Below are 16,624 nucleotides of genomic sequence, written 5' to 3'. Positions count from 1 at the left end.
AAGAAAAATCCTTGATTTGCCAATGCACTTAAAACAGACTTGGATCCAATAAGATCACAGGCACAGGCAGCTAAATGTAGATGCATTTGTCCTTGAGCTAGTCTATTACAAGATGAAGAGCTCAGTGGCCTGAGAGGACCTCAGAGTGGAATTGGTGTCCGCAAGTCATTTAATGTTATGTAGCATGTTAATTGCTTATTTTCCCTGGTCTTAGGGGAATGGAACTTTTTTAGTCACAGATTGACTTGTAGATATTGCATCAGATTATTACTTGTCTAGCCTGTCTGGATAACTGTTCTCTGGGGATTTACTACGCTTACCCCTGCATGCCCCCAACAACAATTATAATTCATTAAGATTCATTCAGTAAACCTTTGAGGATAAAATGTATAAGCAAAACACTACAAAGTAGTTTGTAGTGTAGCTTGCAATGCAGCTTAGGTCCAGACCAAAGAGCTTCTCAGAATTCCTTCTAGGTGCCGTGTACATCCAGGTCTCAACTCAAGATGCTCCATCTTTATTTAGACACATGCTACTACTACTACTACTAATACCACTACTACTACTACTACTACTACTAAAAATAATAATGATAATAACATTTATGTCACTTAAATAAACAGGTTATAATATACAAGCAGTAACAAATGAATCATTGTTATCAGCAGGCAACAGTGGGTAGCCTAGTTGTCACAGGAAAAAATGATATGTGTCCCTGTCATCTAGTATACTGGTGTGCCAAGATCTTGCTTGAAGTCCTGGTGGCACCGGCTTGCAGTTCGCATTCAGACGCACCCTGTCACCAACGTTTGGGCTACTTTGCAAAAGGCTGTGCCAATGTCAATCACTTAATAGTATTTGCAGGTTAGCTGGGATTGTATGTGTTTGTCTAAGTGTGTTGTTTGACTCTGTACAGCTGGAGTCGTCTGCTTTCCTTTACAGGTGGTTGTGTTGAGTATGTGAAAGTGTTGGCGTTAAAAGCAGCAGACACACTGGCTGTGACAGAAGAGGCATTGGACAGCTCCCAGGCCCCAGCACGTCCTCCTGCCTTCACTCTCACCTTAATCCAAACTGAAAAGACAACACATTCTAGCAACACAAATCTAGTGACTGGAGAGCTGCCTCCATTGCCAGCAGGGAATTAGGAATAAGATGAGTCAACTGTTTCTTTTCACGTCTGTCCTCCGTGCTTTTGCATCTGTGGGCATCTGTGTGTTTGTGCACATACCTAGATTTGGCAAAACAGACAAACCGCAGCAGCAAGGAAGATCAGACACTCCTGCCTCATCAAATGAGTTCCTTTGTACAAACATTTACTAAACAAGGGCTTTAAATGGTATGCATATTTGTATATTAATAAAAACCTTTTTTGAGGTATGATTCTGAAGGCTACACAGCAACCATTGCTGACATCATTATCTAAATTTTGATTTGGACTGAGCCAACCGTGACTTCTTAATTGTTATCTATGACTCACTGAGTCTAAACAAAATTAAACCAGAAGGTTTTTTTGATGCCAAGTCAACTTGATCCCTGGTTATATAATTGTGAGGAATAAAGACAGAATGACTGTGTCCACATTTCACTTTAGGAATACTGCATGTACGGCAGGGAGTCGGATTGAATTGACACTAGAATTGATTTCTAGCATCTTATTATTTATTCTTGATACATATCTTCTATCAGAGCGGAATACATTGCCACTGATTTATGAGATTATGGTCTTTACACTGTGAGCACCGGATGTCAAGTAGTATAACACTTCTCCCTTGCAGATAACACAGATGACCCTCCATGGCGTTATAATTCTAGCTTCAGAGGTTTGATCAGAGTAAGAGTCTTAAAAGCTCTAGGAGGATTAAACACAGTATTTTGCCAAGGTAACATGTGGTGACAAAAAGAAGCAGGTCCCCATCACACACTGTAAACTTCTCAGCAGGTCACCTGTGTCACACAATTGAAATCCCCTTATGCTGTACAGCTGAAAACTACGCCTAGGTCAGAGTTTTTCAAACATTTGAAAGCATTCTCTCCAAAATCTCCTCCTATCCCTTGATAAAATAGAAACAGCATCTACAGATATGCAACTTCCTGGTTCTTCAATTCACCATTAATGAAACATGCAATATTTACCTGATCTGTAGATTACTAAATACCAGGACATGTCAATCTGCCTTGAACCTGCTAATTATGTGTGTGAGGTGAAATAGATTTTCTGGGTAACAACGGCAGGACTTAAAGACAGCTAAACAACTTAACCTTAACACACCTGTGCTCACGGCCCATGAAGAGAAGGTCCAGTGTGGCAGCTTACTTTGAATAGATTGTCACATTTCTACTAGTCTATTTAGGAGAATAGATGCATTACAAGAAAAAAAGACCTTTGTCACAGCGTCCGTAATTAAGGTTCTGTTCCATATTCAGGTCCCTATTGTATTTGCTAGAATTCTTCTTACCTATTATTTTAGCCCCTTCGACTGCATTTTTGCCCACCTGAACAATATACGAAAAGTCAGTTTAATTTGGCAAAGTTGTCAGGCCTGGTGAAAATGGGATATTCTATGCGTTGCTTTCGGGTTGGCCACTAGGTGGCTCTTCTATCATAAAAAATGCATTTAGGCTAATAACTCCTGCATAGTTTGTCGCACATACAAAAACCTTATATCCACGCGTTCGGTGAATGAAGCTGAATCTCCCCATATAGGCCACGCCCACTTCCGCCTAGAATGTTTTTTTGCTAGAGCCCAAAATGTCCATAAACTATTTTTTGGTGTTCCTCCTATGTGCTTTGTCCGATTCGCACAACATTTTTAACGTAGCATCTGGAGACCGTCCTGCAATTCCTCCAATAAAGAATTTTGATACTTAAAAAAATACGCACACTATAAAATTAGCACAAAGAAGTGGACCATTTCTCCACATTAGTATGTCCGATTGACACCAAGCTTGGGTCCATAGTTCCCCATGTCTTCCTTAGGCATCATGCATAATTTCAGGCCATCGCCACTAGGTGGTGCTCTTTAAAATAAAGAAGTTTATATTGCCGCATCAGCAAGTGTGATTAAAACAAAACTTGGTACGATGATTCCCCATGGCTCCCTGAGGCTCGCTAATAAATGTATCAACAATCTCTGGTGGCAGGGTAAATCACTGTCCGAAGATCGTAATAGTTATGAATATGAAATTCACAGGGCAACCTAAACATCAAGTTAGCCGTAACTCTCTAACTGTGTCCTTTGCGCTCACCTCAGGCTCGCTCACACACACACGCACGCGCACTCACACAGCCCTCATTCCCATCACACTCGCACCCCACCCCCTACCTACTCATTCAATCCCAAACACGTCATTAACTCGCAGAACATTTGACATTATAACAGAACATCAAAATAAAAGCTCCGACCTCAATATCAAAATAATAGGCCCGATAATAGCTTAACAATAACTCTTTAATGGATTAATACAAATAAGAAATAGCAACTTCCTGAAATATTCTGGGCCGTATTAAAGTATCATTGATAACACCTGCTGTGTTTACCCTACTATTTAATGTCAAAATGGCTGCTGTGAAAAATCACTCTTAGTATCCACTATTTCATGGAGTAGTCCATTTTTATTTTTTTTTTTAGAGTTCAGATAAATCCCATTTCATCACAGTGTGATAGAGGTGCATAAGCTGTGGTCATGTAGCTCATGAGCACATTGACACCTGGCTCAGAAGTAAATGGACTTAAGGATCAGCAGTATCTGTCCTCAAACAGTTTAGTAGTTCCAGGAATAAGGGAGTAGGCTATACCTAGAGAGCGCGCAGGGTGGATAAGCCACTTGGATTCATCTGTATCTTGCTTTTTGGGTATCTCACTTAAGAACAGCAAACCGTGGGCTTTTGACATACGCAGCCTGTGGAATAAGTGTTTCCAAATATAGCAGGGATTGCCAGGCTATTGTTTCCTAACTTGTTTGCTAGCCATACCACTTTATAGGTGGAGGGTTGTGTTTGGGTGAGTTTGTTTTGGAGTCTAGTGCATCTTTTTTTTTTTTTTTTTTAACTCTATTTCCACCCAGTTTAAGCAAACAAAAGCCAGGAGAAAGTCCCCAGTCTCTATTGAGTGAAGCGTTTAGAGGAATTATACTTTGCACATCTGCGATTACGAGGGTCTGCTAGGATCCACGTGACGTGAATTTCATCATCAGAGGGTGTACTCGTAGGCTCTTTGCAGACATCCACACACCAGCATTTTGACATGAAATAGTAGATTAAAAAAGGTGTTATTAATGATACTAATTAAGAAAAGCCAACATGCAAAATAGCAGCACTCTGACTCTGTTTGACCTGAATGGAACCGTACCTTCATTAGTATCCCCTGTGTTTGCCCTACTGTTTCATTTCAAAATGGCTGCTGTGAAAAAGGTCTATTTAAAAACATGTGAAATTTGCAGGACCTTTGTTGTATTTGTTTGTTTAAAAATGTCCATGTAACACAAAATGTAACATGCATTTTTTTTGTTGGACATGAGGTAGGTATTAAATTCACTCCATGACATCAGATTAAGTTCACTCTCTGCACATGTGCTGCAATGGGCAGAAAAGAGTGACTTTGAGCTGCAGGCAAATTGGGTTGAGTGTCCCTGTGAGTTTTTGTCTATGAGCATGAGAGTGAATAAGTGAGTGGTGAGTGGACAGAGATGTCACAAGGAGACAAAGAGGTTGTGGAGGGAGGCACTGGACTTTGTGAGCAAGCCATAAAATGGAAAGGGGTTGGGGGTGAGGTGATGACTGTGTCAGGGGTGATGGTGCCAAATGAGACGTCTTTTTTCTTATCAAAAGTGGACATACCTTGTCTACCGTGAAGGTCCTGGTGATCCTGGTCAACAACACAGACCACACACAGCAGTTTTGGAGGTATACATGTGGGACCAAATCTCATGACCTACCACAAAATGAAGCCATTGTGTTACAACAAGTCCCCCTATTCAGCAGCTATCATCAAGATAATCTAACCAGCATAACCAAACACATTCTGATTCATCACAAGATGCCCATAAACCGCACCAGTGACAAGCCAGGACCAGGCAGAGTTTAATTAAAACAGGACACATGGCACATACATTAAATAATAATGAACCTATGAACCTATGCCTGGAGTGAAATATAAAAACTGTTTTTATGATGAAAATAGTATTTGATCACGATCCTGCTTGCCTAAAAGGAGGGCACGTCATCTCCCATCATCTGGAGAAGTCTTTCTCCTCATAGCACTTACTCTAGAGCCTCCCAAGAGTGGCAGAGGGCAAGCCATTAAAGGCCCGTTGAAACACTACAGATACTGTCAGAAGGAGACAGGAGACCTGGAAAGAAACAAGTTAGACAGGCTCCACCAAAGGTTGTGACAATCACACACTCACTGCTCCTGTCCATACTGAGTGTGTGATGATGCCAGATCAGTCTAATTTAAATATAAAAATTTCATGGGACATTCTTAGGGGAGACGCAAGGTTGGAGACTACATGTAAATGTTTGTTGTATAGAGACAGAAGAAAGAGTACCACTCAGAAAAGGTGGCTGACAAAGGAAAAGAGTTTGTAGGTGTAAGGCAATGGGTCTCCACAAGCTACCAGAACAGCTTGAGTTTCAGGTCTGTGACCCCTCGTACCCTGTATTAAAGCATCTGTTTTTCCCCAAGTGCCACCCTGAAATTGACATTTGTGGTTTTGTCTGAAATTTCTCCACAATTATTTTTAATATTGCCATAAAATTTGGGCCACACATTTATGTTCCACTGCAGGATGAAGTGTAATCTCTTTTGGTGCCTGATCCTTAACTTTCTATCATCGATCCAACATTTTAACTTGTGCAATACTATGACCAAATGTCTGCTAAACTAATGACATTACCATCAGCTTCAGCTGTACTTTGTGTTTAGTGTTAATTTGCAAATGTTAGCATGCTATTACTTTAAACCTGGATGGTGAACATTATACTTGCTTAATATCAGCATGTTGGCGTTGTTATTGTGAGCATGTTAGAATGCGGCCAGTGGCATTTTGTTCACAGCATTGCTCACAGAGCTGCTAGCATGGCTAGAGACAGTCCAATTTAACCGGCAAACCAAAAATATTTTTCGCCAAACACTCACCAATGAAAAAAATTAAAACCAATTCTTGTAAAAATATCCAATCTCCCTCCCTGCTGATTGAGTATCATGCAGGGTCTTCTGGGATCATATTAAGTCAGCAAAGAATGGGAAACCAGCTAAGAAAGGTGGCGGACAATGTGATAATTGGCAGAGCACAGTGCAGTCTCTGGATCCAAATGTGATTTAAAAAAAAACATTTATATAAACCTTCCAACCACACACACGTTATTCACAGAGCACAGTTTAGGTTTAGTTTCGTTTTGCTTCAAAAAATCAGGACAGACAGGACTGGGCGTGGGCACCTCTCGGTGTAAAATCCACAATTTAAGTAATGAGTGGGGAGTCAGTTTGTATGTATTTGCTTTCTGAGTCCCCAAGTTTTCTGTGATGATGCTTATTTGTAGAAAATATGAGGAGGGGGGGAGTAGAGGGAGAGGTGGTGATGCTCCACTGGCTGATGTAAAGTGACACACTGTCTGCAGTAAGAGGGGAATGTTGCATGTTAGGCAGGTCAGCAGATGTTGGGCTGACAGTCAATAAAATATTCAAGTCAAGACATTGCTATCATGCATCTGATGTCTGTAATGTCTCAGAAACAGACGATGGGTGAGGACAAGAAATGTGTTCTTGAAGTACAGTGTATGTCACAGGGACATCACATGAAACAATGACCAGAGATGTTTTTCATTTACCTTTACAGTATGTGAGTCAAGTTTTCAAGCCCATCTTACTGCAGGGAGGGGGAGGGGGATGTACACTCTCATTAGCTGGCCTCATTTCTTTCAATCCTACAGTATAATATTCAATAACAACACCTTTCTCTTTTGAAGAGAGAGATTAGAGTGTCCCAGGAGATCCTTATGCTCACTTGCAGGAAGATGGAACATTGATAAAGTACTGGGTAATGTTCAAGTCAAACCATTTTTCCTATTCAAGTGGTTACCCTTAAACTCTAGTTTAATGACCCATCAACAAGAGTAATTTCAATGTGCAGCCTACTATTAAAGTAATTTATGCTTTTAATTTGCCAGTACTTCTTCATCCTTTGCTGAAGGTCTTTTTTCCCAAAATGTTCATGGAAATACAGGAAATGTAAAACAAGTCAATTCAAATTTATTTATTTATTATATAGTCCAAAATCACAAATTGCAATTTACCACAGGGGGCTTTACAATCTGTATTGGATACACACCCTCTGTCCATTAGCCCTCATTTGGGATGTGGAAAAACCTCAGGGAGAGCCACAGAGGGGGGGATCTCCTTCCCAGGACAGAGACGTGTAATAAATGTCGCGTATACAGAGCAGAATAACAAAATCACATACAAATTTTGGTGACAAAAACTTTAGTGTATGTGAAGAACGTGGCTCCAGTAGGACACTGAGCAACTTCAGGTGTTGCCAAGTGGGAGCCATACAACCTCTTCTCCATCATGGAAACCTGGAAGAGGACAGGCCACACAAAGAAAGAAAGAGAGCGAGAGTGAGAGGGAAAAAGAAAACTCGCACAGCTAGGAGGTATGTGGGAACAGACGTAAAAACAGAGAATAGAGTATAAATACTAGGGTTAAGAGATTCATTGAGACCGACCCACTGAAAGAACACTGGTAACAGGTGCAAGGCCTGAACTAATCTGAGAACACTAAGTGAAAATTAGTTTCAAGTTTGGATTCAAATGCGTTAATGGAGTCAGATTGTCTGATATCAGCAGTATCAGTATCATTCCAGTTCCTGCAGAGCGAGATGATTCTGAGAGTGGAGATCAGGGGACAGAACAGGTTAAGGTTACTTTAAGCATGAGGTTAAAATATTGGCAAAACTCAAGTTCTGCAGCATGTTCTGCAGCTTTTAGCTTTGTCACACCAGCAGATGATGTTTGCTGAGCTGTGATGTAACTTTAGATGTTAACTTTCCATTTCTCTAAGCACTTTTTGAACTTCTGTGTTGACCAAAAAGTTACAGCAGTTGACAAAACAATCACAACTAAAGGGTTCAAAAAAGATTTGTTTGTGACTGAAATTGAAATGTATTTCACGCGATGCATATTAAAAAAAATTATACAATATTGACTGACTTACAAACCTAAAGTTAACCACACCCAATTATTATTAATTTTACATACAAATCCAAAGATGTACTGCTGTGTACTAAATTTTAGACATTAGCTTCTCTGAGTAACATAACGTATGTGTAATGTGTAACAAGATATTGAAAAAGCAAATGTACACTGTTTAATACCTTTACATTACCGCCATCTACTGGTACATACTGCCAGTGCACACTGCATATATGTGAGTATAAATATTACCTTTATATTCAAGTAATAACAAAAACCACAACTGACATGACAGCACCAATTGTAAAATCAGAACTTTATTACAACACACAACACTGTATATCCAGTCACTTTCAAAGCCTACAGTTAGTCCTGAAAGCTGGCTGCAGTGGATATGAAGCCAGACCCAAGTATTGTAATTGTCAAAAACAAACCACATGCCCATCAACATCCATTACCTCTGGACAGTCCACAACATACAGAATAGATCTGAGCATGCCAGACTCCTGAAAAACCCAATTACTTTGCATAATAATGTACTGTACAAACTTCTATTGCATATTGACGCACTGTACAAAACCAACAAATTGCTCTGCAATATAACTGAAAAACATCAACCAGGTTTAGGAGCAGGTTTAGTATGCTGCAGTGTGAACGGTAAAATGACACCGATGTGGAACTGAAGGTGCATGATAAATAACTGAAGCTGGGGCACAGCCATACTACACTGACATATTTGAGAGATTCTCACCTCACAGCTTGAGTCCCAAATATTAAAACACGTGAAAAGCACCTCTGACTCAGTTTGTGCTAAGGCAAACATGACACTTATGTAAAAAGAAGGCAAACGAATCAGCTAGAACAGTAACCGAGCTGCCATATTAACACAAGTTAGAACTTACTATATTCTATGAATCAGGCGCTTCCCGCACTCGAAATACATATCATAAGGTGTTTTATGTGCAGATTAAAACACAAGTTATAGGGGGGCCCGGGTAGCTCATCTGGTAGAAATGGCACCCCATGTACAAAGGCTGAGTCCTTGCTGCAGTGAAGCAGACCTGTGGCCGTTTGCTATGTGTCATCCCCCCTCTCTCGAACCCCTATCCCGTCTATCTTTAGCTGTCCTATCCAATAAAAGGGTAAAGAAAACAATATAAAAAACAAAACAAAAAACACACAAGTTATAGATGCATACCATACACAAGGGTACAATATATGAGAACAAAGAGGAAGACCTATTGAAATAGCGTTTAGTGCCTAGTGGACACTTCAACTGAACTTGACGTTATACAAATAAAAAAATCAAGGCCGAAGCAGACCCCAAACCACCTTCAAGTGAGGCACGGGTATTGCTCTTACATAAACATGCAGTACCATTACCCAACAACCTGTACTGTTCTGATTGTACCATTTAAACAAATGTACTTCTACACAGGCCCACACGACTGTAATTCAATTGGCCAAATTAAACAAGGAGATGCTTGGAATGGACTCTCCAGCAAAGAAAAAGTACCACCAAAGGGTCAGTTCACTAACATACACATATCTACAGTATCTACACGGATAGATACTAGGGTAAGTGTTTCACGTTTTTTTTATTTTATTTGGGTGAATTGACCCTTTAATACCTCCTCAAAAGGTTATGCATAACATACACCAATTAGCTGACAGTTCATAATTAGCCACTGTTAAAAACACAACACAAATAACAGAGACTTAAAAGGTCCAGTGTGTAGGATTTAGTGGCATCTAGCCATGTAGTTGCAGATGGCAACTCCCTCACTTCACCCTCCCCTTCCCAGCTTCTGTTTTGAGCATGTCAAAATGGTGGTTCAACATGGCTGTAGATAAAAATGACTCATTCTAAGTTTTAAAAAAAAAAAACATTCTTATTTTCAGTTGATGATACACTAATGAAACAATGAATATTATATTCCAGATAGAGCCTCCTAAATATTACACACTGAAGCTTTAAATTCAATGATAATTACCTCAGACCATTGCCGTCAAATTTCTTCCATTATTTTGTGCCCTCTTATTACCACTATTATTTCATCTAAGACAGGGTTGGCCAAAGTGGGGCCAGGGGGCCTGCCATAAGGACAATCTGATGTTTCTAGCAAAAACAATTCAAATTTAATTTTAAAAATCCTTTTAGAAAATCACTCTTTGTACAGTTTTGTGTGACTTAAAAATGCTATTTCAAACGCTTCAATTTCAAATTACGTTTCAGAATCTGAGCAGGCGTTTAGAGACACTTTGGGCAGGAAGTTCCTGGTGTACAATTTAGCATCTTACAATCAAATACTATGGGTGTTTGCTTTTGGCCTGTGGTCCATCATAAAGTTGCAGTTTGGGCATTTTGAGGGAAAAGGTTTGGGTACTCCTGATCTAAGAGGAAAGATTCCAAACAACTGGTCTGAGGAATTAACCCACATCAAGGAAAGACTGGCATGTTAAAGCATCCGAGTAGTCAAAATATCTAAACTGGAAGATGTGGTGAACTGATGTTATCTCAGATTGTAGTGATCTATCTTCTTTAAAATACGTCTTTTGGAAATACTATACATACTTATGAGTATGAAAATAGATTGTGCAGACTGAATAGGACTAAAATTTAAAGTCACACTAAAATTTAGGAAGGGGGCAGGAAGAAGAGCAAGAGGAAAAGGTCAAAACAGCAACACATTTACAATCCCAAATTCCTCACATATTTACAAAAACAAAGACTTTGTATAAAAAGTATACATCTAGGAATAGGCCTGTGGCACACCTGATACATGAGCAAACGATGCAGATCATCCCTCTAGTCGCAGGGCAAAAACACTGTTTCTATGAGATTCAGCACACACACAAGGCAGAGTTGTGGCGCTGTGGTAGGATACTGCGTTCCTCGGAGGAGCTTCTTTCTCCCTTTTGTGCACGAGTTTGTTGGGTTTGTTCACTTTGTACATTTCTATGGGGCGTCTCCTGGGGGAAGGTTTTGTTGGAGGACCGGCCAAGCCGGCGGTGAGGACCTCTTAGTTCAGGGGGGGGATGCAGAGAGCGGCGAGACCTTTTTAACGGAGGAGCAGAGGCGGCACAGTCCATTTGGGTTGTCGAGTCTTGCTTTTCGAAAACATTCGCAGAACCATCTGAGGGGGCCAGCGTGGCCCTCACAGAGTCAGCGTCAGGTAAGAGTTGTGCGGTGGCACAGAAAGCTGCTTCATACAGCCCAAATGCCTGCTCCAGAGTTGTAGAACTGTCTTTTAATGGGGAGGGAGCATTCACTGCATCGCTCCGCTGAAATAAAACAAATCAAAAAATAAAATTAAAATCTTAATTTAAATGTTAGAATGTATATCATCTAATTTTTCAATCCAATTACTGGTGCAAATATTAAGTTTAAATTCATTCAAATTTAGGTTTTTTTGTCAAGAAAACAAGAAAAAAGTGAAACACAACTTGTAATTCATCTAAAATTGAAAATGAGACACACAGATGAGTGATAATGATACAAGTGATAATGTAGGCAGTAAGTACAGATTGAAATAATGCTGATGCTGGGTAATTTGGGAGGTAGAAGCTTTCTTAGTGTTCTCCATCTTGTATCTATTCCGTTTTTTTTCAAATAAGACAGCAATATCCCTGTCTGTGTCTACTGGCTAAAGTGGGAGGAAGGTTTAAGGTGGCACTGGTGATGGTAACCATCTTTTATTAACAAAGTCATTCAGTGTTTTGGAATTGGTTATGTCACTTTCACGAAAACATTTTGAAGAAATACAGTTCTCTTATAGCAGCTTATACCAGCTACAAGGGAAGTCTGTTATTCTTATATCTATATAGCTGAGCTACTCTGTGTACCACCTCAGAAAACACTGGGCAGTCCAAGTACCACCATTATGACCGATGTTAAAAAAAGCCATCCCTATTTGGCTGCGGACAGTTCACGCAGGAGGCAGGTTTATTCCTGATAAGATTATTATTTATTGCTGACTGTTGCTGATTCTTGAAGGAACCAGTTGAAGAACCGGAATTTGGTGGAAAAGGAGTACTTCTGGTCCACACTTCTCTTCCTAATAGTTCCCGCTTGGAGCCACAGTTGCAGTGTTTCTGAACCATTCACTTAATATCTTGTCATCCCGTTGTAGGTCGTATCTAATCACGTATGTATGCATGCGCTAGGTCCATGAACGTGACATGAACGTAGCAGGCTGATATTAAAACAACATATTACAGGAAACTTATTTTAAAATTACATTTTAGTGAAATATGTAGGATTTTGATGATATTATATGTTTTTAAATTAATGTATTTTATTTTTCCTCCGCATACCACCAGTGGTACGCGCACCATAGTTTGAGAACCAGTGCATTAAATCATTGGCGGGTCATGTTGCTGATACATTTTTAGAACTGAGCAGTCACCTCACTACCACTCCAGGCATGGCCATCCCTCATGTTCTTCTCCATATATCTCATCTTCTTCAAAAAACATGTCATCCTCATGCTCCGCCTGTTGGCCCCGAAAACAAAGAGTGATTCGTTGAAACCAATTGTCCACTGATAAATGCTGGTTATGACCTTGAGTCAACAGCCATGTTGACTACAAACCTTCTTTATTTTAACTGGTGAAAGTATTAAACAAAATGACAATCAAAAATGGACTGGAATATATAAAAGGACAATACAGTGAATAGCAAACAACAAACAAACACACAAAAAGTATATTTTTCCATTGTCAGAGTGGTGCTGAGGTACTCTCCCCCAGCAGTGACCCCCCACTCTGCATTTGGAAAATATCTGTCATTTTGCTGAGTTATATGGTTCATCCTCATGAAACATCACAAAAGGAGGATGAAACAAGGCTAAGGCACTGACCTTTGGGACCTCACATGTGTTGTAAGTAGTTCCTGGGTATGGAACGTGGTCAATTCCTGTAGCCATGTCGACAACAATCTCATCTCGATGCATAGGGATAGGAGGGCCTCCGCGCTCCTGTAGGGCCAGGACGATAACCGTGGTGTTGTCTGCACGCAGCATCCGTTCTTTCCAAAACAGCAGTGCTGTGCATCCCAGCCGGCGAGCGCAAGACATTCCCTTTGGTCCCTGGAAGCAAAAATAAGTGGCAGAAAGAGAAAGAAAAGGAATGACTGTATCTATTTTAAATCTAAAAGTCCCATTCCACACTGTATGATTATGTAGAGTTGTACAATACGTACCACCATTTTGTCGTGGCTATAACACATATTGACAGCATTCTTGGGTGGCATCATATTCCATAGTCCATCACTGCCGAGGATGATGTAGCGATGGCGTTTGGGGTCAAGGGTCATCACAGTGGTATCAGGCTCTGGAGAAACCACAAACTCCCCACTGTAGAAATCATAGCTCCACAGATCACCTGTCAACAGATAAGGAAAGTGTATCACTTTTGGAGGAAAAACATACATTTTTCATGAGCAATATGAAGAATACATTAATAGACACATAATCCCAACAGACAGGGCGTCATCTTTACCGAGGGATCGGGCCACCGCCAGGAAGGGGATCTGGTCAATGACTGTACTCCTCCTCACAGGGCCGTTATGGGTCAGCCTGGGCCTCTTCCACACGACACGGTTAACCCCAGATTTCTTCATTACACTAAAGTTACAGGAATAACACAACACACTTTTAAGATTGACAGGAAACACAGCAATGTTGAAAGGAACAATTGCAAGAAAATATCTGCCCCCCGTGTGGCGTTATTTCGACTTGACATAGCCCATGACCTTAACTCAATCTTGTAACATGCCTCCGAAGGAGTCCGCTGTGAGGTTCCTGCTCGCCAACTCACCTGCCACCCAATCGTTCAATCCTTTCTTTTTCTTTAGGAAGTTCAGGTTTATGGTCTTGTGTTACTTCAAGTGCCTGGAGCGTGATATCACAGTCATTTTCTTTCACTCCAACCACTACTGCTGAATCCCCCACATGGGCAACATACATGTGAACCCCGCGGATCACAATCACGCTGGCTGTGGTGCCTGATGTACTGGGCAGGCCAGTAATAGTCTTTGGCCACTCCGCTGGAAGGAAAAAGACAAATAAATAAAGCGATTTGATGTTACTCACTGATAAAATGTAGTCACAGTTTGGAAACACTGCTCATAGTATCAGTAAAAGCAATGACACAATGGAAAATGTTGTTAAATTGGTCAGTTAGGATGAACTAGATACAATTCATGACTTCAGAATATTAAATCTGCAACATAGGCTACTAAAGAATGTATGAGTAAGGGTTTTCAAATTTTTATCGATTTTGATTCGATTTAAGAAAAAAATTTAACTTCTAACAAAAGTATCACTGGCTTGTGAAGATAATAGAAATATATATTTTAGCTGGCATTAAGGTGTTAATACTGTCTACCCAGGTCAGGAGGACTCTTCAAAGCATCTTTAAAATAATCTACCACAAGATATGTTGGTACACAAATAAACACGTCAGCTTCAGTTCAGGCAGAGGAAAATATTAACCTTCCTGCTTAACTTCAGCAACCACAGGGAATAATCTGGTCCTGTATCTTCTGTATCTGTACTGAATTATAGTGAAGCTTCTTACAGTATCAACAGGAGGTCAATAAAAGTAAAACAGTTGTTATATTTATTCATTTCATTCACACAGATGTTTAGACCCAAACACAGAAGGAAAGCAAACCAAAATGACTTTATCGCCATCACACTGCAGTACTGATGAAGATCAGTGAAGTTTCTGCTGGCCACCAACTGCAGGGTCGTTTCATAAAGCATGATCACCACATAAACCAGGCTTACTTGAGTAAATCAGGCTTCTTTATGAGAAATTCTGTTTGATAAAGCAGGATTAAATATGTTACCATGCAAATGTACTCTTGCACAGTAGCTTTTTATAGACTAGCTTAACCAGTTTTACATTCTACCAACCAGACTGAAAGTAGCAGCACTGCATTGTTGTTTTGTTTATTTTACATATTACATATTTGCATGCTCCATGGTCGTGGACATCTTTCTCTTAACCTCTCTGTATTCTTCATGAATGAATGAATTCATTTAATCCACGTCTCAGGTCAGGTGTTTTAAAGCCACGAATGAGGAGTTCCTCACCCAGATTTGAATTAGTTTGCACACATTTAGCACAGAGTTGGCTTTATGAAAACAGCTTAATCCTGGTTCAGCTTGTTAGGTTCACTCAAGTTAGGTTTTTCACAATAATAACACTATGTGTCTGCAGTGCTTTCTGCAGAGGTGTGTATGCACTGCAGAGTATTTCACATTTAAGGACAATGCCTTGTGTTTCTGTCAAATAAACAGTGAATTAAATACATATTCTTCAGTAGCAGCAATGTTAAAACGGAATGGCCACCATCATACAAAGAAAGCTGCAGGTGAAAATCCCCAGACAATTAAAAACTGGCTGCTGTTATAACCCCCAATTTGATTGACAGTTCTGAGTTATATTGTGGCTTATATCAACACTGAAGGCTGTATCGTGGTTAGATGACAGCTCACGGTGTTCATTTGTTATGGGATGGGCCAGTCGGCAGAGGATTGGGCATCACGGTACCAGCTGAGGAGGTGGATACAGCCTCATGTGACACAGCTTGCCATCTAACGTTGCCGAGACTGTGGCGTCAAGAATCACGAGCAATGAGCAGAAATAAATGCAGACAGCAATAAATATGAGGGTGGCAAAAACAAGCAAGAAGGCTAACTTCGATGACTTACGTAGCTCTTTCCACATTGCATGGTGACAGGCGATGAAGCCCTTCCGAAGAGCGGCACACACTTCACTGTGATCCGTCGACCAAAAGCCCCGCTGCCTCTTCAACAAATCCCACAGATTCTCTCTCGCGAAATGTGCCGCTTCTCGACCCCCGTGGCCATCAAACACGGCGAAAAACGCCACAGATTTCCGAGTGTCGACTACATGCTCTGCGACTTTTTCGTCCGATGCCGGTACACTGTTGTTGCCACTGTCCTCGTTAGATAGGTTCTCTACCCACATTGCAGAAACCGGACCAGACTCGGCAGCGACGTTCTGGTCGTGTGTCTCATGTTCAGTCTGTTTGGTGGGTTCACTCTCGGCTTTTCCCTGTCCTCCATGTCTCTGCGACTTTGGATAATCTTCCACTGGCGACGGCGTCGGCTCGTACTCGATTCTTATCTCGACAACATCCTCCATGTATTTTCTCCCCCCTTGCTCGGAAAATGCGCTCATACGAAACACTATTGCCTCGTCCATGATTGTGAACGCCTAATGTTAACTATCTAAGCAATAAAGGGGCACATGTAGTTGCTAACTGTAGCCTGGAAGCTAAATTTTTGAACCGATTTTTGCCGCGATTGTATGGCCGAAGGCTTCCTTCCTTTTTGTTTATCTTCTCCTAGACGTCCCGCTGTACGTAATGACGTCCTGTTTTTCCACCTATCAACT

General features: G+C 40.7%; 1 protein-coding gene across 2 annotated transcripts; it reads right to left on the bottom strand.

Annotated features, from left to right (window-relative positions):
• Positions 1 to 8,492: 8,492 nt before the first annotated feature.
• LOC127364448 (protein phosphatase 1D) lies at positions 8,493 to 16,574 on the bottom strand. Of its 2 annotated transcripts, XM_051402009.1 has the most exons (7): positions 15,916 to 16,574; positions 14,012 to 14,240; positions 13,694 to 13,818; positions 13,395 to 13,576; positions 13,054 to 13,281; positions 12,601 to 12,688; positions 11,337 to 11,476 (listed from the first exon to the last, which is right to left on the bottom strand). In XM_051402009.1, exons 1-6 carry the CDS (start codon positions 16,430 to 16,432, stop codon positions 12,605 to 12,607), a joined length of 1,365 nt encoding a protein of 454 aa, XP_051257969.1. In that variant the 5' UTR covers positions 16,433 to 16,574; the 3' UTR covers positions 11,337 to 11,476; positions 12,601 to 12,604. The 2 variants fall into 2 exon arrangements, with proteins under 2 accessions (XP_051257967.1, XP_051257969.1); XM_051402007.1 differs by lacking the exon at positions 12,601 to 12,688 and having other exon boundaries at positions 8,493 to 11,476.
• Between the last annotated feature and the right edge of the window lie 50 nt (positions 16,575 to 16,624).

This window comes from Dicentrarchus labrax, unplaced genomic scaffold, assembly GCF_905237075.1.
Source record: "Dicentrarchus labrax unplaced genomic scaffold, dlabrax2021, whole genome shotgun sequence".
Lineage (NCBI taxonomy): Eukaryota > Metazoa > Chordata > Actinopteri > Moronidae > Dicentrarchus > Dicentrarchus labrax.
Note: the sequence above shows the minus strand (reverse complement) of the source record. Positions and strands in the feature narration are given on the sequence as shown.

Bases quoted from the DNA above. Each gene is read 5' to 3' on its own strand.
- LOC127364448 (XM_051402007.1), bottom strand. From the start codon at position 16,432: ATGGACGAGGCAATAGTGTTTCGTATGAGCGCATTTTCCGAGCAAGGG. The intron at 14,241-15,915 runs GTAAGTCATCGA...TTTTCCTTCCAG, and splicing joins TGCAATGTGGAAAGAGCTAC to CGGAGTGGCCAAAGACTATT. The intron at 13,282-13,394 runs GTACGTATTGTA...TTTTGCTTCCAG, and splicing joins ATAGCCACGACAAAATGGTG to GGACCAAAGGGAATGTCTTG.